Genomic DNA, 26,623 nt, shown 5'->3' with positions numbered 1-26,623 from the left:
AACTGTCTTAGCTTTGACTGTTAGAGTTTCTTTGCTGTGAAGTCCTTGTTCTTTGGTTCAAAGTCGATTTAGTCCAGGACAAGGTTATAACCTTGCAAACGAGAAGGACACAGGAATGATCATTTACTTTCTTTTCTTTGAGCTCAGTTAGGACTTTATTCAATTGACAGACTTGAGAATCGGGTTTCAGCTGTTTTACAAGCTTGTCCCTCCTCTAGCTGCAGTTATCAGAGCAAGCAAACCAGTAGGCATACGTGCATTTCAGCTTTAAACTCATACATTGAGAACCATCCCCTTCAGAAAGGGGCAGTTTTCCAGTGCACTGGGGCCAGGTATATAGAGGGGGAACTTTCATATGCATATGAATGAGAATCGTGTCTTTATTCTTTTGCAGGGACTCAGGATCTGATATTTGACCTTATTACTGTAACCAAGTGACCTAGAGGCATCAGATGCACCCAGCGTTGCTCGCAGTCTGCGCTTAAACATATGGCCTATGTTTCCCGTAAGAGCCTGAGCTCAGTTCTCCCCACATCTCGTAGCTTTGTTTTTTCAGAGCAAAAAGGGGATAAAGTGATTTAAGAAGAGTTAATGCCCCTGAACAGATGCACCAGCAATAGATGTAACAAAATGTCAAGTGGAATGTGCCTGAGGGCTCGGAATTTGGCCAGGCACACAGCAGATGAGTCCCCGAGATGGCATGTTCCCCAGAGGCCAGACATGCTTTGGTGACAGCTGTGATTTTATGGCCTGGTTTCAATGACAGTTTGGGAGGGACTAGCTCTGCTCTTTTCTGACAGGAATTAGGTTTGTCATCAGATTCTAAAATCCTTCTGATTTATGACATCGATCACAGCTGTTTTTTACTGAGTTCTGTGTCACCCCATGCCCTGTGCACTACGGGGTAAAGGTGCTAACATTAACATTGTGGTAACACTAACCGTGGGGGGAAAGAAAGAGGTAGGTTGTTAGGGCCTGAAGACACAAAATATTCACCATTGACAGTATTTTATCTAAAAATATGCAGTAAGTTCATAACTATCCCAATTCCAATTTTTATGCCCACCTCTTGGGCCTCTCTTTCTCCTGACCCTCTATAATTTAGTAGGAATATGTAGAAGCAGTGTAGAACTTTAGAAGTGCAGAGATACACACCAGAAACCTGTCCCTCAATACCTTCGCTGTCTATATTTGCCAATCACAAATTAATTAGCCAGAGAGGTGCTCTGCAAATGTGTTCAGCACAAAGCCTACAGCTTTCAAAGTAGCATTCATGCCACCAGCTGAGCAGTGAAGGCCCATTTCATCAAAGAGAGGCTGTCCAGCTTGGATTTGGTGTGTCTCCCTGCATGCACTCTCTTCTTGACCGAAAGTTCAGCAGAGAGTCCTGGAGGCCTTTGCAGACAATCCTTTAGGACACAATGAAATCCAGCTCCACCCCTACTCCAACTTTTCTAATTATGTTATCCTTTTCTTACATGCACTGTAAACTGCAGTGACTCACTCAGTTCCTATTATAGCCAGTAGGAATTGACTTACTTCCATTGACTTACATGAGATTTGGATCAAGTCCTAAGCAAATATGTTAAAGAAGAAGCATAGTAGTGACATCATAGTATTTTTCACTGCTACAACCATAGCATGGCATTACCCTGAGAAGAGCAGGGCAGCTGCTTCCAAACTTGACGACCATTCCCTCTTCTCCCACGATTGTCTTCTGCTTGCTCTTTGTCTCTGAGTGCTTGACTTGCAGGCACAGCTGTGTCTCCAAACACAGGGGCCAACTGTGGCTCACAAGTGTGTGGGTTTGAAACCATTTCTTCTTGGAACTGGTGGATGACTAGAAACATGACTAGAAACAAGAGGGCTGGAGGAGTGTCCTCCATGAAAGGACAGAGAGAGTAGGAGTGGGGGAGTCCAAAGATGGAGGCAGGGGGAGGAACTGTCTCTAGAAGCACCAGCCTTCCGACAGTTAAGAGATACCAGCTCAGCACAGTCTTATTTTTAAGACCTGTACTATGGTACAAATCAGCACTGACCTGATCCCCAAAGGTCAGCTCCAGTGTTCCACCTGCACTGTGACATCTCCAGCTAGGTCAACCCTGAAGTAGGAGCCCATGATGGCAGGACACAGTGACTCAGAGCAAACCTGAAAATTAGCAAGAGCCAAAAGTTAATGTAATGTTACAGATCACTAAATACACTAGTGGTATAATCACTAAATACACTACTGGTGTGCTGTGCATGTTCCATAAGTAACCAGCAGGTCTGAGTCATCAGGGCTGTCAGTCTGGCACTTGGAAGGTGTTGATTTGGAAAATACAAGTCCTTCAGCATGCCTTTCTCCCCCTCCCCCTCGCATTCCCTTATTTGGCAGCATCTCACTTTCTCCCAGCGCACCCACTCACCTCCATGCATTCTCATTGTTAAAGCCCATCACCCTCCTCCCCTCTGCACATCCTCTCACAAAGAGTTTGAAGCAGTTTGACTGAAAAAAAATCCTTCCCACTCTTACTTGCTCAAGTACTTGATATGCTTGGTGCATCTGAACATAGATTCTTATTAGTTCTCCAGTTGTCCATAGGGAAAACAGGGAGACAAGTCCTCAATATTTTAATGTAAAGCAGGGCTGAGCAAACTTTTTACTCTGGGCCCCAATTTTCAGCCCTGCAGTTAGCTGAGACCCGCCCAACCTGTGGGAGGACCACAGGAAGGGATGCAAGGGGGAGAGGAAGCACTCAAGAAAGTCATGGAATACTCTGGAAGGGGTGGAATGGTCAGGAAGGAGGTGCTGAGGGCTCAAGGAGGTGCCCCAAAGTGTGCGGGGTGCTCAGGGACAGGACCCCAGGAGGGTATGTGGGGGACTCAAGGGGACTCACAGCTGCGCCGTGTTGATAAGCAGCAGTGGTGGCACCAGGCTGAAGGTGGCCTTGCACCACCACAGGCAGCATTAACTCCTCACCAATATCTAGGGGGACTCCTGGGGGCCAGCATGACGCAGGCTGTGGGGATCAATGCAGCCACCTTAACAAGCGCAGAAGCTGGTGGCTTGGCCCCGTCTCTTGACTCAGGGCCTCGGAACATTCTGATTGGCCTGGCAGTGGGGGGTGGGGGCATTCCCTGGCGGTGGCAGGGGTCGAGGCTGTGGGGGAGAAACCACAGGCCTGTGGAGTGGGGGGGCATGGGGGAGCCAATCATACTGCTCCCCACCTTACAAAATGTCACACCTTTGCACACCCCTGAGGTAAAGGACGGAAATAAAACAATTTAAACAAGGTTCTAGCTTGTCTTTAAAAATCACAGTGAACCTGAAAGGAAAAAACACCTTCCTATTTCTCTTTGAAGCTCATAAGATCTTGTAGCAGAAACAAAGCTTTACGCTCCCTCAACTTATAAACAGCTGGAAGGATTTTGCTTAGACTGGTTCATGGAAGTTCACCAGTTGGTTGAGATCGAGCACGACACGTTTCAGCCCTTTCCCTGAGCATGCATGCACGCGCGTGCACACACACACACACACACAAACAATAACAACAACAACAAAACCCCACCATATCTCAAAAAAGGGTTAAAATGAGAATATTTGGGACTTTTTTGCATTTACAGCAAATTTACATTTTTTGTTCGAAAATTTAGATTTTGGCCATTTTTTTTTCAGAATTTCAGTGAGAAAACTCAAGTGTCTCAACTCTGAACTGGAACGTTTAGCCTGTCACATAGAATCAAAATCTTACACTTCCGTAGAATGATAGAATCCTAGGACTGGAAGGGGCCACACGGACCACAAGAGGCCTTCTACGCCAGTCCCCTGCATTCATGACAGGACTAAGAAGAGCAAGGATGGGGAATTTTTTTTTCCTATCATGGGCATGGATGGTGGGTATTGTAGGATGGGGAAGGCAATGCCTTTCCCGAACTGCCTCACCTGGCATTGCCAATGCTCTACTGAAAGCCGACAGGCTCCCTATATCAGAATGCTCTTATGAGGACAGAGACTGGGGAAGGCAGGCTGGTGGCCAGGCAGCCATGCTACCCAGTGGCTCCCTGGAGCGCTGGGGCTGGGGCCAGCTGTAGCCTTTCCACCTGTGGCTCCCCAGAGCCACATGGGCTGTGGTCCAGTGGCCCCATTGTGTGTGTTGGGGGTGGTGGGGCTGGGACTATAGTGGGGGCTGGGACTTAGATGGAAGGGCAGTGGCTGCAGGGGGGGTCTTTCCTCTCCAAGCCGTGGGGTCACTCACCATTCATGATTGGGGTCACTGACCTCCAGAAAAAAATCAGTCACGGACCACACACTATGCTGTGTGAAGAGGGTTTGGAGACAAGGGCTTCCCTTAGGTTCTGGCATGGGGCCAATAAGGTGGTGTTCAGGATGAGAGAGATAGCTCCAGGGTGGAGCAGAGGGTTAGGGAGTGGGAGGGAGTGGTGGCTCTGGCTAGGGTGTGGGCTCAGGGGTGGGTCTAGGGAATAAGGTTTTGCTGTATAAGGTGGTGACTCTGGGCTGGGGCCAACAGGTTTGGAGTGCAGAGCATGGGGTAGGAGTGGAGGCTCAGGGCACGGGGTTGGAGTGGAGGTGCATGGTCTGGGTGGGAGGCAGGGTACTGGAGCAGGTGCAGGGCTGGAGCAAAGGGTTGAAGTGCAGAAGAGGATATGGGGTGATGGTTTTGGGAGAGGGCTCAGCCCTGGGAGGGAATGCTGGGCCTTACCTCAGGATGCTCCCACTCAGTGTGACCTTAATGCTAAGGCATGATCCCTGCCTGCCCTGGCCCTGTCCTACTCTCAGAAGTGGCCAGTATGTCTCTGCATCCCCTGGAATGGGCAGGGGAACATGTGGCATCATGCACTGTCCTAGCTTGCAGGCACCACCCCTGCAGCTCCCATTGACTACAGTCTTTGGCCAATGTTGTGGCAACCACATGCCCCAGTAATTGGAGGCACATCCAGACTGTGGAGGAGGGAGCCTTCCTACCTTGTTGAATGAGATCGCAGATTGCCTTGACTCTTTCTGGTGGTAGGTAGGTTCTCACTATGACTGAGTCTAGCAATGACCCAAAGAATTCTATCTTTTGCATGGATTGTATGGTGGATTTTTGTATACTGATAAGCAGGCCAACTTGGCAAAGCCATTTCCTGAGAACAAGTGTCATGGCAGTAGTTTGTTAGTAGTTAGGGCCCTTGATTAGACAATCCTCGAGGTAGGGGAAGATGATGACATTTTGTCTTTTGAGACGCATTGTAACTACTGTTAATGTCTTTGAAAATGCTCAACGGGCCGTAGAGAGGCCAACGGGGAGGACTCTGTACTGGTAATGGTCTTGGCCCATGACAAATCTGAGAAATCTTCTGTGGGTCAGATGAATAATTACATGGAAATATGCATTTTGTTGGCTGAGGGCTGAGAACCAGTCCCCTTCATCCAGTGCAGGTCTGATGGTTGCCAAGGTCACCACTCTGAATTTTGTGTTGCAAAGGAACTTGTTGAGTTTCCTGAGATTGAGGATTTGTCTCCACCCCCGTTTTTTTTTTAGTAGAATCCCTACCCCCATTATTCTTTTGTGATGGGTTCTACTGCCCCTAAGGTGAGTAACTTTTGCACCTCTGCCTGTAATCGGGGCTTGTGGGAGGGGTTCCTGAAAAGTGAAGGGGTAGAGGGTTGCGTAGGGGGTATGGATGTGAAAGAGCTTGTGTAACCTGATCTGATAATTTCTAGGACCCATGTGTCTGTGGTAATTTGAGTCCCTGGTTGGTAAAATGGTCTCAGGCGGTGATGGAAGGTGGCCATGCAGTGCACTGGAACTGTGGGGTGGTTGCTCGGACCGCTGACCAAAACTTCAAATCTGTTGTTTGTGAGAGGTGGATTGATTTGTGGAGGAGTGGTTTTGCTGTGTCCTCCTCCTGTTAGAACATTTCTTAGGCCTGTTATTATATGGCCTCTCCTGCTGCCTGTAGTCATTGTAATTATAGCACCTAGGCATTTGGTGGGGAGTATATTTATGTCTCTCATCGGGTAGGGTTATACATCCCCAAAGTACGAAGTGTCATGCAAGAATCCTTCATCGAATGTAGCCTCTTGTCTGTTTTATTGGCAAATAGTTGTTTTCTGTCAAAGGGGAGATCCTCCACCATCTCTTGGACTTCCCTTGGGACCCCTGATGACTGCAGCCAGAAGGCCCGACCCATTACAATGGCTGTGGCTGTAGCTCTAGCTACAGTGCCTGCAACAACCATAGCAGGCTGGAAAGCCGTTTTCTTTATTGATAAACCCTCCTTAATAATGGACGGAAAGAGAGGTCATTTGTTGTCAGGGAGGTCCTATGGCAGGTCTTGTAATTTGGCATAATTGGTGTGATCATAATTTGCCAGGAGGACGGTATAATTCAATATACAGAACTGGAGCATGGCAGAAGAAAACACTTTGCAGCCAGCGGTGTCCAGCCACTTGTGTTCTTTGTCACTGGGTGGAGATTTAAATTGTGGGTTCTTAACCTTGTGATCCACAGAGTCCCCCATCAGTGAGTTTGGCTGTGGGTGAGCAAAGAAAAAGTCCATGTCTTTTGCAGGGACAAAATATTTTCTGTCTGCTCTGAAGGTTCAAGTATAGCTTTGTTGGTGGGTAAAGCCATCTTCAAGGATGCTTGAAGTATTGGGTTGCAACATTGCGAGTAATCGGTATTGTTTGTCTTGAACCTCTTGTAATGGGATGTCTTAGGAGTAGGCTACCTGCTTAAATAATTCCAGAAATTGTTTCAGATTATCTGCTAGTGGAGAAGGTGAGATCTGGAATACTGCCTCATCCTGCCTGACTGTAGGTCCATGCGGGGAGCTCTCTGAGTCTGAGTGAGGTAAGTTATTGTGCTTATTAGAACCTGCTTGAGAGATTACAGAGAGTGGCTGAGCGGGTGAGGAGCACACAGAGATTGTGGGTGAGCAACTGGAGGTGTGCTGTTGTTAAGATGTAGCAGCTGTGCATCTTGAATGGCAGGCCTGGGAGGAACGTGGTCAGTACCTCTGCCATGCACCCTAAGCTGTGTCTACACGTGCACGTTACTTCGAAGTAGAGGCACTAACTTCGAAATAGCGCCCGTCGCGGCTACACGCGTCGGGCGCTATTTCGAAGTTAACTTCGACGTTAGGCGGCCAGACGTCGAAGTCCCTAACCTCATGAGGGAATCGGAATAGCGCCCTACTTCGACGTTCAACGTCGAAGTAGGGACCGTGTAGACGATCCGCGTCCCGCAACGTCAAAATTGCCGGGTCCTCCATGGTGGCCATCAGCTGGGGGGTTGAGAGATGCTCTCTCTCCAGCCCCTGCGGGGCTCTATGGCCACCGTGGGCAGCAGCCCTTAGCCCAGGGCTTCTGGCTGCTGTTGCGGCAGCTGGGGATCCATGCTGCAGGCACAGGGTCTGCAACCAGTTGTTGGCTCTGTGTATCTTTTGTTGTTTAGTGCAACTGTGTCTGGGAGGGGCCCTTTAAGGGAGCGGCTTGCTGTTGAGTCCGCCCTGTGACCCTGTCTGCAGCTGTGCCTGGCACCCTTATTTCGATGTGTGCTACTTTGGCGTGTAGACGTTCCCTCGCAGCGCCTATTTCGATGTGGTGCCGCACAACGTCGAAGTTGAACATCGACGTTGCCAGCCCTGGAGGACGTGTAGACGTTATTCATCGAAATAGCCTATTTCGATGTAGGCTTCACGTGTAGACGTAGCCCTAGAGGCCCCACTGGGGCAGGAACTGATGTGGGGGATACATACACAGCTGGTTCGGCTAAATGTGATGTTGCTGAAGGGAATGATCCCTATATGAATGCCAGGAAGGCAGTGATGGAGAAGGAGATGAGTGGCCTGGTGAGAACCAGCTCCTGTGCCTGCCACCATAAACAGATCTTGGGGGTACCAGTGTAGGCGAGTGGGGGGGCACCTGTGACATGTTAGTGTGCCCTTGCACTGTGGGGCATGGCGAGCAAGTTGCTGCTCCTGTGCCAGGCTGGGGAGATTTTTGTAGGTGCCGTGTTTTGCACAGCACTTTTTTGTGCTGCGTTGCCGGTTGTTCGGGCACAGAGGGAGAGCTTGCAAGAGCTGATGGTGGAGGCGTATGTGGCTTCCCTGAAGCTGCTGCCTCAGTGACACCAGTCAGTCTGGCCAGTTTAGCTTTTGCCTCAGGTCTCGTGGCTAATGCTGACCTGCGTTTCTCCACAGCACCAGAGACTGATGGCACCAGGGAATGAGAGGATCTGGGCAGCGCTGATAAGGAACGTGCCGGGGGAGCCTTTGGGGCTTGGGATCCTTTGCAGGGTGATGAAACTGCCCTATCAGAGGGCTTTTGCAATGTCCACCTCTCCTCTGGTTTGTCCCTGGATGGTTGAAGAGGCTTTTCCCAGAGTATGATTTTAAGCCGCATTTCGCCATCTTTTCTAGCCCTAGCCGTCATATTCAGGCAATGAGGGCACTTATGTGCTGCATGGGACTTCCCCAGGCATTTGACACAAGGCATGGCATCAGAGGTAGGCAATGAGTCTCTGCATGAATCAAATCTTTTAAAGCCACAGGATCCTGACATGCTGAAAAGAAAAAAGCTGCCACCCTGGCAGCTGATGCCTTTTTTTTCCCCCAAGCATAGCAAACACTGAAATAAGATAAAACAAGTGAAAGTGTAAGGTAAAAGCCTAAAACTAATAATAGATTTCTGTTTTTCCTGTCAGGAAGAAGAGAGATGCTCTGAGCTCCGTCTTCAGCCTGGGACAGTTGAAAAGGAACTGACAGGGTGTATTATGACTGGGCTTCTGGGCACAGCTAAGGGAATCAACCCAGGGTATATTTGCTGAAAACTGGGCCACTTACAGCCCTGTCTAGGATTTCCTTCTCACTAAGACAAATCAAACCAGCCACAAAATCACCTCTGCCAGCCTTGCTGGCCAGCCAGAAGCCACGTAAGCAAACCCATAGATTCTATAGCTGCTACAACAGCCCAGACCAACAACCCCCTATTCTCAGGTGAGAGGTTCTTAAACCTATATCACCACATAGATTCTTCTGGGCCCCAAAGGCTACGTCTACACGTGCAGCCAACATCGAAATAGCTTATTTCGATGTTGCGACATCGAAATAGTCTATTTCGATGAATAACGTCTACACGTCCTCCAGGGCCGGCAACGTCGATGTTCAACTTCGACGTTGCTCAGCCCAACATCGAAATAGGCGCAGTGAGGGAACGTCTACACGTCAAAGTAGCACACATCGAAATAGGGATGCCAGGCACAGCTGCAGACAGGGTCACAGGGCGGACTCAACAGCCAGCCGCTCCCTTAAAGGGCCCCTCCCAGACACAGTTGCACTAAACAACACAAGATACACAGAGCTGACAACTGGTTGCAGACCCTGTGCCTGCAGCATAGATCCCCAGCTGCCGCAGAAGCAGCCAGAAGCCCTGGGCTAAGGGCTGCTGCCCACGGTGACCATAGAGCCCCGCAGGGGCTGGAGAGAGAGCATCTCTCAACCCCCCAGCTGATGGCCGCCATGGAGGACCCAGCAATTTCGACGTTGCGGGACGCGGATCGTCTACACGGTCCCTACTTCAACGTTGAACGTCGAAGTAGGGCGCTATTCCTATCTCCTCATGAGGTTAGCGACTTCGACGTCTCGCCGCCTAACGTCAAAGTTAACTTCGAAATAGCGCCCGACGCGTGTAGACGCGACGGGCGCTATTTCGAAGTTGGTGCCGCTACTTCGAAGTAGCGTGCACGTGTAGACGCAGCTAAAGGGTCCAGCCACAGTCCCGGGTCAATATACACTTGGCTCTTACCTGAATCATCATCCCGATGCCAATCCTTCAGATCTAAAATCTAAAGGTTTATTAACAAAGAAAGAAAGAAAGAACAGGATTAGAGAGAAAAATTGTTAAAGTGATACATTACATACATTATTTACATATAATAATGCAGGCCATCCATGTTATATGCTGATTCTTGAAATTTTCTGAAAGTACACCACATAAGGGGAATGATTCCAGTTTACATAGGCCGTGTTTACACTAGCCCAAAACTTCGAAATGACTATGGAAATGGCCATTTCAAAGCTTACTAATGAAGCGCTGAAATACATACTAAGCGCCTCATGAGCAAGCTGGCAGTCCTGGCACGCTGATAGGAAAAAGGGGATTTTGAAGGAATAAGCCATGGCACGCTGATAGGAATCAGGAGCAGATCAGATTCCTGATCGGATCAGGAAGCCCCGGCACGCTGATAGGAATGGGGTCAGCAGACACGAATAAGGGGATTTCGAAATTGCCAGGGTCCTTTCGAAAAGGAGCCCCATCTGGACGAGCCGCACGGCAGTGAGCCATGGCAATACTGAGCTGTGTCTACACGTGCACGCTACTTCGAAGTAGCGGCACTAACTTCGAAATAGCGCCCGTCGCAGCTACACGCGTCGGGCGCTATTTCGAAGTTAACTTCAACGTTAGGCAGCGAGACTTCGAAGTTGCTAACCTCATGAGGGGATCGGAATAGTGCCCTACTTCGACGTTCAACGTCGAAGTAGGGACCGTGTAGACGATCTGCGTCCCGCAACGTCGAAATTGCTGGGTCCTCCATGGCGGCCATCAGCTGGGGGGTTGAGAGATGCTCTCTCCAGCCCCTGCGGGGCTCTATGGTCACCGTGGGCAGCAGCCCTTAGCCCAGGGCTTCTGGCTGCTGCTGCGGCAGCTGGGGATCCATGCTGCAGGCACAGGGTCTGCAACCAGTTGTCGGCTCTGTGTATCTTTTGTTGTTTAGTGCAACTGTGTCTGGGAGGGGCCCTTTAAGGGAGCGGCTTGCTGTTGAGTCCGCCCTGTGACCCTGTCTGCAGCTGTGCCTGGCACCCTTATTTCGATGTGTGCTACTTTGGCGTGTAGACGTACCCTCGCAGCGCCTATTTCGATGTGGTGCCGCGCAACGTCGAAGTTGAACGTCGACGTTGCCAGCCCTGGAGGACGTGTAAACGTTATCGATGTTGCTACATCGAAATAAGCTATTTCGATGTTGGCTTCACGTGTAGACGTAGCCTTGAAGTGCTGTGGTTGGCATCATTTTAATGAGGCGCTGAATATGTATTCAACACTTCATTAGTAATCTTTGAAATGGCCATTTGCACGAAGTTTTCGGCTAATGTAGACGTAGCCATAGTCTTAGTTACTGGAGCACTGGAGAAGTGAAGAACTGGAACACTGGATTACTGAATCCAGAACTGGAACACTGAATCCAAGATGGTCACTGCCAGGGCCATCTTAGAGTTTTTCGAGAGGAGGGAAAAAGTCCTTTCTTCTTCCCATAGACCCTTGAGGGTCAGGGTTATCTGTGAGCCGCTGTGGCAAAATGTCATTGGTTGCTGGCTTAGCTAGCATGTCCCAATCTATTTATATGGCACGTGGAATGAACATCTGGGCATGTGATTTCAATTTTTTTGCTCAGCCCTGGTCATCTGAGTAGTTGGCTCCATTCCATTGACAAGTCCCAAATTCCTGAGATGTGTATTGGATGTCTGGGAATCTGTTCCTTTGTTTAGCCCATCACCTGGGCTGGGGTGGAGACCGTGCCTCCCATTGTGTACTTTTGGCTTTAAAACATTTCTGGTACAGCTACAGAGCCAATATCTATCACTTCACATGCAAACAGGGCACAGACATGCAAGAAACACAAACAGGTTCAGGGCATTACCTGCTTTCATTAGACACCTCACTTGGCTCACTGGAACAAGATTCAGTGCCAATTACACACAATGGTAACATACATGGTAAATATGGTAACAATGGTAATATACATGGCTTCCAATTACAATTTAAAAATCCAATAACGTCAAACGGGGCTTGTGCTGTGTGTGCGCACGCCACAGAACAGCAGTAGCACAAGGCACTGAGTGCGCAGGTGTGGTGGGAGGGGCACGGCTCTATAAAAGTTCTTATCCCTGGCGCAGGTACACACTGAGACCTGAATGAAACACCCACATGGACACCGCTTGATGGAGAAGAAAAGCTTGCAAACTGCAACTCCTGTGAGACACTGCAGCAGTTGTAGTAGACACTGATTAATATCAAACTGACTTGACATGGAATATTTCAGTTGCAATCAGATTTCAGTTTGGGAATGTGGCAGCTTTTGTTTTCAATCAGAAATGTCAAAACAATTCAAACAGAAAACTTTTGGAGATTTCTCTTCCGTGAAAAATGTTGATATTCCACCTTTTCATCAGGAAGAAAACAAATTTTGAGTTATCAAATTTTTCCACTGCATGGAAATTCTAATTTTCAACCAGTCCTTAACATAATGTGTTTCATGACTAGTTCTGTAATATAGGTGTATGAATGGCAACTGAGGACAGCTATCCTAGTAGAGCTGTAAAAGGGATTATTTTTCTATTTTCATTTTATAGCTGTCATCACAGTATTGTGTACCAAACGAGATTAATAATCATAACCATAATGTAAAGGCCTTGAGGACACTATATACATTTTGGAGACATCATTGAAATAGAAAAGATCAATAACAAGTGAAATAATACAACAGTTTATTTTAATAATGGTAAGATGCTTTCTCCTACTTCAGGTGGCAAAGTCCAATAAGTATAATGTTTAGCTGCCTCCTTCTTCTGGAGACACATTTGCTTTAGCTAAAGAGACGGAAGCTTGACAGCCCTGCAGTCTGATTGGCCCTCAGTTATTCACAGCTGCTAGTCTAACCTGAAAATGTAGAAATCACCAGTGATGGGGGAACCTTGAAATGTTCTGGGTGCTGAATTTATCTGGATGCATAAACCAAAGCTCAATGCAGAGGTTATCCAGATTCTGTAAATCCTTCAGATCTGTAACACTGAACTGGCTTTTCCCATAGACAAACGATCCAGATTTCCACCACTTCTGGTTCTTGTCACTAATACAAATACAACAAGAATAATCTTTCTCGAAGCGTTTTGGCAAAATTTTTAGGTGCCAGCTGGGACTTATAAGGAAAAAAAAAGGTGTCTGACTATTTCAGAGCACAGAAGAAATCTCAATTGCAGTGCAGCCACTCCAGCAGGTGTTAGAAGCAGTGTGCCTTGGCAGCACTAGATTTTTATAACCCTAGTTAGCACATGTTGATGAGCATCTGCTACCATCGCATCTTAGGCTATATTTGCATTTGAGCTGGTGAGAGTGCTTGTACAGATATATTCAGTCTAGCTCCGCTTGCCCACATGCACCACTAAAAGCAGTGTGGCCAGGATAATATAGGCAGTGGTTTGAGCTGGCCACCTGAATATTTACCCGGTGGCCCTGGCGGGTACATCCTCAGGCAGCAAGACAGAGCTGCCTGCCTTCCCCTGTGCTACCCCAGCTACAGTTCTAATTTTATTGTGCTAGCTTGTGCAGAGCTAGCACAAGTACCTCTAGTGACCTGGGAAATGTCGACACATAGCAACCAAATCACAGCATTAAGAACACCAGAATGGGGGGAAAGAGAGGAAGAAATCAATTTTTCAAACAGATTGGCTCCTTCCTAGAAATGTCATAATTAGCATAAAAGAGAGGCAGTCAGATCCCCAAATTGTTACACATAAGGAGGTCCTGGTCCCCCTAACCTCATATTTATGGCATTCATCAAGGGGAACTCTATTGGACAGCACTATTTTTTCATCTTTGTTGCCAGATGTTTAAGGCAGAGGTTGTGGAAAGCTTTGTGAGACTCACACATCTCTTTAACCGGCTAATGGTCACACAATCCACTGGAGATAATTGATTGTGTCAAAGCGAATGAAGGGCTGCAGGGCTGATCAGTCTCGTTGAAGTCCACTCTTACACTGAAGTGCCTTAAAGCTTGGAGTTAAACGTCAGGTATAATTTAGTGCTGAGAACCGACAAGTGTCTGACTGGCCTTTGGAGAGAACCTAAGCACTCTGTTGTGCATGTCAAATTAACTACCCAATAGTGAGCTCTCCTGGCTAAATGATCACTTTCTGGCAGGCTGCCACACCACAAAGCTCCCCACACAACCGTCTCAGAAATGCAAACTTATTCCTGCGGAGTTGCCCTGTGAATACACGTTCTGTCAAGGCTTCAGGGAAATATTTGGGGTAGGCAGGCTGGGAAAACAGGGAGGTGTTGGGTGTCAGAAGTGATTTAAAGGGCCTGCAGCATTGTGCCAGGGCTTTGGAACACCGCAGCCTGAGAAGGGGGCCTCAAGTCACATTAGAAGCAGGAGAGCAGAAGAGAATGATGGAGGTGTTAGGGTCTCAGCTGAGCACTGCTTCAAAGAAATGCCTCCATTGTCTGAAGCCCCATTAGGAGGAAAGAACAGATTGAGGGGTCTGTCTCCCGCTTGAGGAGGAGCGTGTTACCTCCACACACATGCACAGGCATCAAAGAGGGAGGCCAGCAGATTGGCGAGCTCATTGTGTGCTACTGGCATGGGACTCCTTACCATTTATAACGCAGGTGTCTTGCAGGATACACTGACCTCTAATTAATAGAATGATGGATTCATGCATCTGCAGATGACTATTGCTCAAACCAGCTGCAGGAAAACAGGTAGTGTCCTCTTACTAGACCTCTATGAGGTCCTTTGATAACATCTGGCTGTGACTACTGCCAAGCTATCTGATTTCCCGAGGGACCAGTGCATGAGACGAAAGAACAGGGGTTTCACTGTGCACATGACTAAATAGGGCCACTGTCATCCACAGTGGTTTCAATGCTGTGGCATTCGTAATCATTTTTGTTCAACGTTTTCTAAGCATGAAGGCAGGAATTTCAGGAGTATACGCCCAGGAGAATTACAGAACACAATTAGCCAGTGTAAATAAAATCTGCAAATACAACCATCCAGATCGGTTGCTCTTGTAATTGCATTGGTCTTGGAGTAATCCTGATTCTCCGTGTGGACAGAAGGGCTACCATACCATTACACTGCTAGCACACATCAAAAGTTTCCAAACTACTAACTCCTGTCACCCCATTACTGACATGAGGTCACTCTGGAGATGGAGATAAAATGCAGTTGCCAACATGCCTCTAGCTACAGAAACTCCTTGTTTTCCCTATTCAAAAACATAGGGACAAGTATGAGCAGCCTCAACCCATTCCTTTCTTTAAAATTCAGAATCTCTGAATGTCAGAACTAGCTCATCCAATGACTCCCTTTGCCCTGAACGGCTTGCTTTCCTGCCAGGCATTGTAGCATCATAGGATCAGCTTGGCAGAAAATGTGTGTGTCATGACCACCCAGTGTTGTCACCTGCCAAGCAACCCTTAAAACTTCTCATGAGCACAACAGGCACAAGTGTCAGGACACGGAAGCTGCTACTGCTGAATCTATAGACATCTCTATGGATACCAGATACTTTGCTGTTCCACGAGAAATCTGGGGAGTTGTGCACGTCACATCAACCTGCGTGCAGTTAAATGCACCTCATTACCTCGCGTTGGTAATGCTGCTAGACAATATTGACTTCCTGTAGTCTGCAAATTCTTTTGTCTGGTACCAGTCAGGTCCTGAGGGTGCCGGACCCGAGGTTCATCCCATATTTGACAAGAACATTTTGGAGTCAAGCAAGTCTGGATCCCCTTTGGAGCATCTATAGGGAGCCTTTAAGCTGACGCTGGCATATCCTAAGTGACCAATTTCCCTTCCTCGTTTTCCTGCATTGTTCTTTCCACTTTTTACTGTTTTCCCCACAGAGTCATCCCTCCACCTCTGTTGAAATGCTCATCCCTATTTTTGTAATCTTTCACCTCATCTACCATAGCTTCCTTCTGTATGGCATCCCCCAGTCCCAGGTTTCTAAACACCAACACATGCAGAATGTCACTGCCCTTCTATTCACACACAGAATTATGAATATTTGACTCCATTCCCAGAAAACTTCAGCTATTCCCCTTTATATTTCAAGATCCAGGATGAAATCAGTTTTAAAACTGTTCATGGACTTGGCCAAGTTGAGCAGACAGGATCCTAGCTCAAGACACAGCCTCTCTGTGCCAGACTTCACTTAGTCCAACCACACAGTCTTCTCTTCTGCAGTTGGTACCATCTTCAAAACATTATCTGAACCTCTCTGCCTTGCAGGAAAGGCACCTTTTTCTTTCCTGCATTTAATTTCTCCCTCCATCCATGCACATCATATCTGCCCCACCTTTTTAATGGGTAAATTATGTTTAACATCTAATTCAGATAAACTGCCATCCAAACGTGATTGTCTACATATCTTCAGCATAGCTTGGCCTGCAGATTTGGTTGGATTAACAAACCCCAAAGGTAAAGATTCCTCTTCAGTAGGTTTAGGACTCTTCTTAGAAGGAATCAGGAGCTGGGTCCTGGCAGCCAAGGGCATCCGTACAGACCCTCGTGTACGTCCTCTTCAGGACCGAGCCCTTCCTGATTCCAGCCCTTCAGCATGGCCTTGGGAAGCTGATGGGGTATGCTGAAGGCTTGCAATCAGGAAGGAGCTGTGTCTAGTAGCTGATCAGTGCTTCATGGGGGCAGTCTTCTGCTTCCCTGGTGAGGCCAGATCTTCAGCACAGTCCCGTCCACTCCCTTTGTGAAAAATTCTTGAGTTCTGAAGAAAAAAAACCCCCAAAATTTGGGAGAAGTTTATAGCATCTACAGCTGAGACTCCAGAAGAAGGTTTTTTATTTTACTTTGATGACTTCATGGTTTATGGGCTACTGCCCATATGACTTAACTCATAATGAAACTGAACTCATAATGTATTTCAAAGGATTTGTGTTTGATTGCTGTCCTGCCCCCCCTCCCCCATCCTGTGACTGCTAACCCACCAAGAGATTGACGTGTGACAGATTAAAGGCTAAACACAAGGACATATTTTTAAAAATAACTTCTGAATTCTCGCTCAACAGTGTGCAGTGTGTGCAAGTTTTGAGTGAGATATCTTAAGAACACAAGATTTGCATACTGTGAAATTTAAGCTTATGTGGGCAAACTATATTTTATTTGCCTGAAGGCTGCTAATTTGAATGCATAAACGTCTGTTCAAACAAAACTAATTTATAAATTATAGAAAATAGCATACCCCAAGTCACAGCAACCTACACGCAGTTAAATGCATGCCAGTACCTCATGCCTATAGGCGAGGAGTTGATGTTACATTCTTCTCCCCTATTTGTACAAGCAAGCATGTCAGGATCTCCTTGGAGCACCTATAGGGGTCCTCCTTTAAGCTGAGGTTGGCCTATCCTAGGCGACCAGTTTCCCATCCTTATTTCCTGGTCCTACCTTGTTCTTCCCACTTTTTGCCCCACAAATTCATCTCCATATGAATATGTGAAAATGAAGCCACAAATTTAGAGAGTGAGTTAAATTTATGAAAATTTGGCCCTTAGGATTTCCTGGTAATCAAACCCTAAGGGCCAAATTTTCACCTGTTCATATAGTCTAAGAATATTTGTCTCTTAGCATCATGCTACCAGACCAAGAGCTTCTTCCTTCCCTTGCCTGAAAGCCAAATGACTCCATGCCAGTACTGACATATCCAGGAGCAGATTAGGAGCTATTTTGACCCCTTAAACTCCAAAACTGGTTACAAAATGGCAGGTGCACTCTCATTCTGGCATTGGATATAACTTCAGCTTTTTCTGCTGGTTGCTTTTTCCAATATTGCTTCTACTGCTCTGTGTTACTTCTCCCCCAGCATGCCCTCAGCCAGCTTTCCAGACATTGAATAAACCAGTCAGTTACTCTAGCCAGGTTATGCATGGAGTCACGCATGGAGATGGAGTCCTTCAGCACATTGAGGGCAGTGTCCACAGCTCCTCACTACCCCCAAGTAATGACATTTTATACGTACTGTACAGGAGGGAGGCGAGACTGAACCCTATAGTACCCTATAGAATGGATCATTGTGACCATCTAGTATGGCTTATAATTTTTGTTCCAGATCTATGACTTTATGTTTTGGCTGCATTAACGTATATATTGTTTGTTTGCAGCCAGCTAAGCAAGCAATCCACATTGCATTTTATCCATGACCTGTCCCCTTTATTATTTCCCAGTCTCCCAATCCTTGTGTCATTAAAGAACATATGTTTTCTTCTTCATTATCAGCTATCGACCAAACTTGTAAGCACACCTGAAAGAGATACCAAGTTAGTTTGACAAGATCTCTTTCCCTTAATCCCATGTTCAATGGCGCCATTTGTATTAACTGATTCTTTGCACATCAAGTCCCAAATCAACCCGTCCACTCTTTTCAGTGGGATCAATGTGAGGCTGACAGCCCAGTCTGTAATTATCCACATCATCCTATTTATTCTTTTTAAACATGGGCACAACACTGACTTTTTTCTCCAGTCCTCTGGCATCTCCCCAGTGTTCAAAGAGTCACTGAAGAGCAATGTTAATGGTCCAGAGAGGTCATCAGCCATCTCTTTTAAAATTTGTCAGTGAAAAGTACCTGTACTTGCTGTTTTTAAAATATTCAGCTTTATTAGCTTGTATTCAACATCCTCCTCCACTTCTGTTGGAATGGAAAGTATTTCATCGTCATAATAAGATATGACCATATCATCTGGCTTTCTCCTAAATACAAAAACAAATATTTATTAAGCATATTTGCCGTTACTTCATTATTACTGATAATTTTAGTATTGCCATCTACTAATGTATCAATAGCATTGTTAAAATCCCTTTTCTTCCTAATACAGTTAAAATTCTGTATTATCGTCCTTAACTCTAGTGAATATAAATGTTTCCATGTGTCCTTTCGGTTTCCTTGTTATTTCCCTCTCAGTGTGAAACTGACTTTTTGGGCATCTAGGAAGATGACCTGAAACAGTTCCCAATTATCATTCGTATTTTTCCATTTAAATTCTTTTCTCCCAGCTGATTTGATTCAAAATTGTTTTCTGATTTGTGAAACTGGCCTTTTTAAAGCACCCAGTACATACATTACTCATTTTGACTTTATTTTGCCTGAACACAGCAAATGGAACTAAGCCATAATCATTTGCACCTAAGCTATCTTTCTGTGATCAATTCCTCTTTCTTTAAAATTCTGCCCCCCGCCCCCCCACCCCCGGCACCATGTTGGGTGCAACACTTTGGACTTAGGAAATAGCCATCGGTAATTTTTAGAAATCTGAAGACTGTTCTAATACAGGCAGCCTGAAACTTCCAGCGTAAATTACTCAAACTGAATTCCCTGATAATAGAGTGTTTTTCCAATACATTATGCATAGGTGTGTAAGAAGCTGGACCTCCTGTTCCATAGTGTGATTTGCCGGTCGGTAGCAGATACTAATACCACATCTTGTGCTTTATCTGTTACTTTATTGCTTTATAGATATTCAAAATAATCTTCTTCCAAGTTGCCAATGACTTGCAAGCAGGTAATGCCACTTTTGACAGAGTCCCACTACCTAGACCCTTTTGCCTGCTCAGTCCTTCCTAAATAGCTTATCCTGTGTTAATAACACTCCAGTCATGCGTATCCTGCCATCGGGTTTCAGTAACTCCAACTAGGTTGAATTTATGCTTATAAATGAGCAGTTCCAATTCTGCTTGTTCATCACTCATGCTCCTAGCATTGGTACACATGACCTTTGGTTCCTTGGTTAATTTTCTTCTCTAGAGCTTGAGTTTTAGCTAAATAAGTGCTCATTTGTTCTCTTTTTTCACCCTCGCCTTTTGTTATTAGTTTATAGCCCTTCTGACTATTCTAGCTAGCTGGTCCCCTAGAACAGTATTTCTGAATGTTTTTGATATGAGGGACCAGCATTCTGCCTACCTAAATTGTCATGGACCACTTGAGAGAAAATAAATGAACAGCATTTCACTGGTATTTCTTGCCAATTTTCAACATTGCTAGGTGTGGTAGGAAGAGATCCTGAAACATAAGCCCTTGTATCAGAGGCCTGAGACCTGAACTAAAACAGTGGTTGCAGCTTGCTGTTATGAAGCAAAGTTAAATTGTGAGCAAGAGGCAGGCCCAGCTCACAGAAACTGGCAAAAACAGGGCTCATATTGAAATACACACCACTAACTAGTGCTAGGAACAAGATATATACAAACACATTCCAGAAAGGTGATACCAGAACACCTCGATACCAAACACATATCCCAAAGATATCAGGAACACATTGACCCATCTTAAGGATAAGGTCAGGAGAAGAGCATGATGGATAGAGATGTTTTGATCAAACCAACATGTAGAGGGTAAGGGGTTGCCCCTGGATACCTCAGTGGGTGACATTCTAATGGGTGGCAAGCCCAGGGAGCAGTGGGAAGTCCAGCCACTGACAGAAGTGCATCTATTGTCACAAGCATATTTATTTGGTATCCTTGGAGAGTCTTCCAGAAGTTAATGCCACGTTCTGATATCAACAAACCTAGCCAGGGCTGCCACTAAAAACAGAGTCTGTAAATTTATTGGGTGATTGAATCGAAGCCGGCTATCTCAGCTCCTTGCGCAGAGCTGGGACAGCACACTGAGCCTATGGCCATGCAACCAAGTGATTTTGAGATAACTACGTCGACACGAGAGAGTTTTGTCAACAAAATGGCCATTTTGTCAATAAAACCCAAGGAGCGTCTAGATTACCAAGTGTGTTCTGTCGACAGTAAGTTGACAGAATGCAGCACTTTTGCCAACAGCCACACGCTGCTCCCCATGAGGGAGAACGCCTCTGTTGACAGATGTCTGTCCAGAAAAGGTGGGTCTGGATGTTCCAGGCAACCTCCTATTGACGGAAAAGTCCTCTGGGGTACCATGCAGGTGCCCTGGGGGACACCCTATCCACAGCAATCAGTGCTGTATGGTTGCCACCTCCTCGCTTCTTAGAGCCACAGGGAGACTGGGAAACCCCATGGAAGGAAGCTGAGCATTGAAGAAGCAGCGTGTTGTGCGGCTCCCTCCAACACGCCCACAGCCACACCAGCCAGCAGCATGGTAGACACACAGGGGCCACAAGAACCCTTGGTCCCTTGAGGGACAAACCTGAGGGGCCCCAGGAGCCATCCCCGGGCTCGAGGACACGGGCGCCCTCCTGGACCAGGGCCAAGGTTCAAGGGGGCGGGAGAGGAGATATTCCAAGACCCCAAGGTGAAGCACCGCAATGCCCCCACCTACACCCGGATGGCCACTGCCCTGGCAGAACAAGACCAACTCCCCGATCCACAGAGCAGGTCTGGGTGAAGGTGAAGGAGCTCAGGCAGAGCTATGTCTGGGCCCATGGCGCTGCCCAGTGCTGCGGGGAGGATCCACCACTTGCCCCTAGAACACAGAGCTCCACTCCGTCCTGGCGGGAGGGAACACACCACCCCTATGCAAATGAGGCACTGAATAGTCATATCAGGACCTCATTAGTATTTTTGACCTACTTCATTTACATGCCCCTTCTTAGCAGCACCTATTTCTAAGTAGGCACTATTTTGAAATAAGCACTGTGGCTATAGTAATGTGGCACTTCCAAATATGTTAACGAGATGTTGTCATGAATATGCAGTTCCTCATTAGCATAATGGCAGCCACCCGTGCTTCAAAACTGCCAGTTTTGAAACACATGCCGCCCGTGTAGCTGGGAGCCTTTCAAAATACCTCCGTGATTCTGAAAGCCCCTTCTTCCCAACTGGTTTTGGGAAGAAGGTGCTTTTGAAATCGGGGCGGGGGGTCATTTCATTTTGAAACCGGCAGTTTTGAAGTACGCGTGGCTGCCATTATGCTAATGAGGCACTACATATTCATGACAGCAACTCGTTAGCATATTCTGAAGTGCCACATTACTATAGCCCTTCTGAAAGGAGGGGCTAGTGTGGCCACAGCCCCAGCATGCAGACTACTTTTTGGCTGTGTCTACACTAGTAAGTTCTTTTGGAAGATTTTTTGAAAGAAGGGGGCTCTTTTGAAAAAGCCCATGGAGCGTGTACACAAAAAAAAGCATTCTTTCGAAAGTACATTAAAAAAAAGTGGCTCTTCTTTTGAAATCACTCTTCCTTTCCCGTTTCAGGAAGATTGCTCCCTTTCGAAAGCTTCTTTTGAAAGAAAACGTGTGTAGATGCTCCTCAGGGCCCTTCTTTTGAGACAACAGTCTTCATTTTTGATCCCTGGACTGTTCTTTCAAAAGAGTGGGGGCTGTGTGGATGCTGTCTTTCAAAAGAGCATATTGCTCTTTTGATCCACTTTTTTGTGCATGGACGCACTCTTTTGAAAGATGTTCTTTCCAAAGAGATCTTCCAGAAGAGCTTCTTTCGAAAGATCTCTGCAGTGTAGACATAGCCCTTGTGTGTAGCAGCCCTATATTAAAATAGCTGTTTCAGAATAGCTATTTCAGAATAGATTTTTTCAAAATAATGCTGCTATGTAGACCCAGCTTGAACGATCACATGTAGCCAACATCTTACTGCACTAGGCGTTTCTTTTTAGTGCTATCTGTAAGGCGCTTCTTACTTGCTACAAAGACGTTAACCTGCTTTTTAAACTTTGTTTCAAATGAAGGGTATTAATAATTTTTAACACCGTATATCTTGTTTTGTATATCATAATTCAGTTTAAAAATAATAAATCTGATGGATTCACTCATCAGACATTTAATGAGATGTTTGTGCTTGTCTTGCAGACACATATTTTTCAATCCATGGATGGATGTTTGACAAGGAGAATCGGCAATCTCTCCAATGGTCAGCTGTTTGCGTTGTTTTGTTTTCATTGCAGTCATCACTGAAAATACAATTTTACAGAGGGACGTGGAATGGAATGCGAGCAATGTGTAGAGAATGAGTTCACTGAGTTTTTAGTTTTCACTTCTGACTTTGACCTAGAAAACAGGTAGAGTCACTTAATGAAACTGTAACTTCAGACCCTCATCCCTGACAATTCCAACAACTATTCCACCAGTAATGGTGACAGAGAAGACTTAGTTTTTAGAGAGGAAATAGTCCTTGAACTTTAGGAGAGTTGATTTGAGACGAGATGTAACATTTAATGTAGGCAAGTCAGAGTCTCATCTTCACTATCATCAACAGCCAGAAATGCAAAAGATGGGAGCAGGTCATCACAGTCATGCCTGTCTTCCTCTTTGCAGACTTTGAGCTTTTTTTAAAGGCTGTGATCTTAGCCAACACTCCTGGCACTCAGCGTTCTGTGCTGGTATTTAGCTTTAATTTACCCCAATGTCTTCTAAGAGCCCAGTAAGCAGTGGAAGTGTAGGTAACGCTGCTAGACAATATTGACCTCCTGTAGTCTGGCAAATTCTTTCGCCTGGTACCCGTCAAGTCCTGAGGCTGCCGGATTAGAGAGGTTCAGCCTGCAGATCTTTGTGAAATGTGTCACCATAGGCCTAGAGCACATAACAATAAGAACCACTCCACTGACTCATCCAGCTTGACTCTCTCACCTGATGTATCACCTGAGCTTTGCAATCTTCTGCAATATCAATGATTCAACATGAGACGCTATCCTCTCACTGTGGAATGCTGCTCACATTTTTGGTAGCAGCTGCATCGCCCAAAGACTGGCATCTATTACCAAAGGCAAGGTTATTTCTTCACCAACTGTATATGAAAATTTGCACTTAGCCATGCACAGAGGCAGTATATATGATGCTTTTAAAATATTTTCTTACGATGTTACTTCAATTTCTTTTGCCCTTTCACTTCATCTCAGGGGTGAAGGAAGAATTCTGTTAGGTTTTCTTGTATGGTGAGCTAGCCTCTGGCAAAAGACCTCCCGGATTCCCCCAGTTGCACTACAAAGATGTCTGCAAGAGAGACCTCAGAGAGGTAGACATCGAGCTGGACAACTGGGAAGAACTAGCAGAAGACCGCGGCAGATGGAGGCAGGGGTTACACAAGGGACTTCAGAAGGGCGAGATGAGGATCAGACAGCGAGCAGAGGAGAAGCGAGCGCACAGCAAGCACCCTAAGGACCTGCCAAACACCCACCACATCTGCAAGAGATGCAGCAAGGACTGTCACTCTCGTGTGGGTCTTCATAGTCACAGTAGACGCTGTAAATGAAGTCCTCAGTTGAAACTATAAAGGGCGCGATCCATAGTCTATGCAGGCTGAAGGATGCCTACTACTACTACTAAATTTGGATGTTTGGGTTCAAAATGTTGAATCCTTTTAAAAGTATTTGTTGCGTAATTGCTCCACACAGAGAGGTTTTGGGATTACTACAGCCTCAATTGCAAAAAACTCAAACTTAATGGCTATGTCTGCTCTAGCCCCAGAACTTCGAAAGGGGCATCATAATGAACCTAATCGAAAGATGCTAATGAGGTGCTGCCAGGAATATGCAGCACCTCATTAGCATAATGGCAGCTGCGGCACTTCAAAAGTGACACTTTTAATCATGTGTGGCTCGTCTACATGTGGTCCTTTTTGAAAGGACCCCGCACACTTTGAAATCCCCTTTTTCCAAAGGACCCTACACACTTTGAAATCCCCTCATTCCTATTTGGTTATCGGAATAAGGAGACTGCAAAGTGTGAGGGATCCTTTCGAAAAGGACCCCGTGTAGATGAGCTGCGCACGATTGAAAGCGACACTTTGGAAGTTCTGCAGCAGCAATTATGCTAATGAGGAGCTGCATATTCATAACAATACCTCATTAGCATCTTTCAGTTAGGTTCATTATCATGCCCCTTTCAATGTTCTGGAGCTAGTGTAGGCATAGCCAATGTACGACAAATCGTATTTCCAACTGAAGGCTAAACATTTCCTTTTCTTTTTCGCTAAATGAAAAATAATTCATATTGAAAAACATAATCCTGAACGACATATAGAAAGCAATGGGGTCTAAATTAGCTGTTACCACTCAAGAAAGAGCTCTTGGAGTCATTGTGGATAGTTCTCTGGAAACCTCTGCTCCATATGCAGCAGCAGTCAAAAATAAAAAGGACTCAAATGGTGGGCATCATTAGGAAAGGGATAGCTAGCAAGACAGAAAATATCATAGTGTGTACAGATCTGGTTGATCCATATCAAAAAAGATATATTGGAATTGGCAAAGGTTCAGAAAAGGCAACAAAAATGAGCAGAAGTAAGGAACAGCCTCCATATGAGGAAAGATTGAAAAGATTGGGACTTTTCAGCTTGGAAAAGAAATGGCTAAGGGGTGATATTACACAGATCTATAAAATCATGAGTGGTGAGGAAAAAGTCAATAAGGAAGTGTTATTTACTCCTTCTAACACAAGAACTAAACAAAATGGAGTATTTCTTCATTCTCTGCATGAGCTGTGGAACTCCATGCTAGAGAGGCTGCATCTACATTACAACTCCATTTTGGAAGGATGGCTTTTGAAACGAAGTGTCAAAAGATGGCCTTTCGAAAGGAAGCGTCCACACAGGCAAACAGGGAGTGAAGGTCCGATCTGCCCAATGGAAAGGCCTCCATCATGCTTTTAAAGAGAGCATCTACACTTCCCAGGGCTCCCTTTCGAAAGTGCAGGGGGAAGAAACGCTTTGGGCAGGGTTGCATGATGGATGAGCCCTTCCAAGGCCACCACCTGCTGCCCCTTTAAAGCCCCTCTGCTTCCCAAGCCTCAGCCTGCACACACTGAGGGCCAGCTAGCTGTCCCTAGCCACTTAGACTGGGAGTGAGTGGAGGAGGCACCCTGGGCCCCCAAGAACCCTGAGCAGCTCTGCCTGCATCAAGGCCATGGCTGGCGCACTGGCCACAGTCCTGGCTGCCATGCACCAGCGGCTCTGGGAACACTGATACAGAGGTAACTGCTTTAACAATGACCTGGTCTGATTTAGCTAGGTTAACTCTGCTAGTTGCTATCTGTTAACTACTTCCTTCCAGTAAATGTGCTTGGTGTATCAGCCCCATAGCAAGCAATGTGAACCCCACTGGTTTATTTATTTATTATTGTTTAATGGTTAGAAATAACAGAATGAATATAGTGAAGGAAAACACAAGTCCACAAATAAACTTGACATTTTAAATATTACTATTCTGTGCCAGGGGACTCTCTGGCACTAGCAAGGAGGCTACCTGCCATAGACTGCTGCTGGTCCATTAGACCAGTTGTTGAAAAACACTTCCCAGAAAATTGGTTTCCCGTCTTCTCAGATGGAGGCATTCAAACTATGCAACCGCCTCAGTGTATGTAACAGACATCAGTGTTCCACAAAAAACAAAGCCATCCAAAAAAGCAGGAGACCCGCTCAAGGATGGAAAAAGGGAGAGAGAGAAATGCATCCACAGGACTGCAGATTTATTATGTGTATGTCAAATGGCGGAACCACAAGGAAATGACTGGAACAGTCCCTGGAACTGACAGAGTACGAGCATTAGAATTTAGAAAGGAACATTTTTGTTTTCCAAGCTGGATTTTGCTTTACAACTCTCCCACCACCAAATCTAAAAAAAGGGTTCTCTAACTTGTCTGAAGTCCTAGGAGCACTGACAGAAAATAACACACACACGACAAAAGTTGCTTTAAGTCTTTCCAAATAAGCCATGTGCTCTTTCCTGTGGTCCACTGGTGCCTGGCACTAAGATGAGTGAGATGGCTGGCCTCAAAGTATTATTGGAAGTTTCGTTTGCATTCTCCCTCTTCTCTTGTTAAAGACAGGCTATTTCCTGTGCTTGCACATGCTTTCCTTGTCTGACTCATGCTGCCCTTTCCATCCCAAACATAAGGATGGAATAAGAGACTCCT

At 46.1% G+C, this 26,623-nt stretch overlaps 1 protein-coding gene across 1 annotated transcript in view; it reads left to right on the top strand.

Moving 5' to 3' along the window:
• Window positions 1–9,104, top strand: part of TBX15 (T-box transcription factor 15) — a 173,168-nt gene extending 164,064 nt beyond the window's left edge. The window contains exons 8-9 of the mRNA XM_075000977.1: window positions 6,748–6,839; window positions 8,694–9,104. Of these exons, the coding sequence (XP_074857078.1) occupies window positions 6,748–6,800 (53 nt within the window). The 3' untranslated portion in view covers window positions 6,801–6,839; window positions 8,694–9,104. The remainder of the gene's footprint in view (window positions 1–6,747; window positions 6,840–8,693) is intronic.
• Window positions 9,105–26,623: the final 17,519 nt, after the last annotated feature.

Source organism: Carettochelys insculpta, chromosome 1 (genome assembly GCF_033958435.1).
Source record: "Carettochelys insculpta isolate YL-2023 chromosome 1, ASM3395843v1, whole genome shotgun sequence".
In the NCBI taxonomy this organism is placed as follows: Eukaryota; Metazoa; Chordata; order Testudines; family Carettochelyidae; genus Carettochelys; species Carettochelys insculpta.
This window is presented reverse-complemented; position numbering and strand designations above follow the sequence as displayed.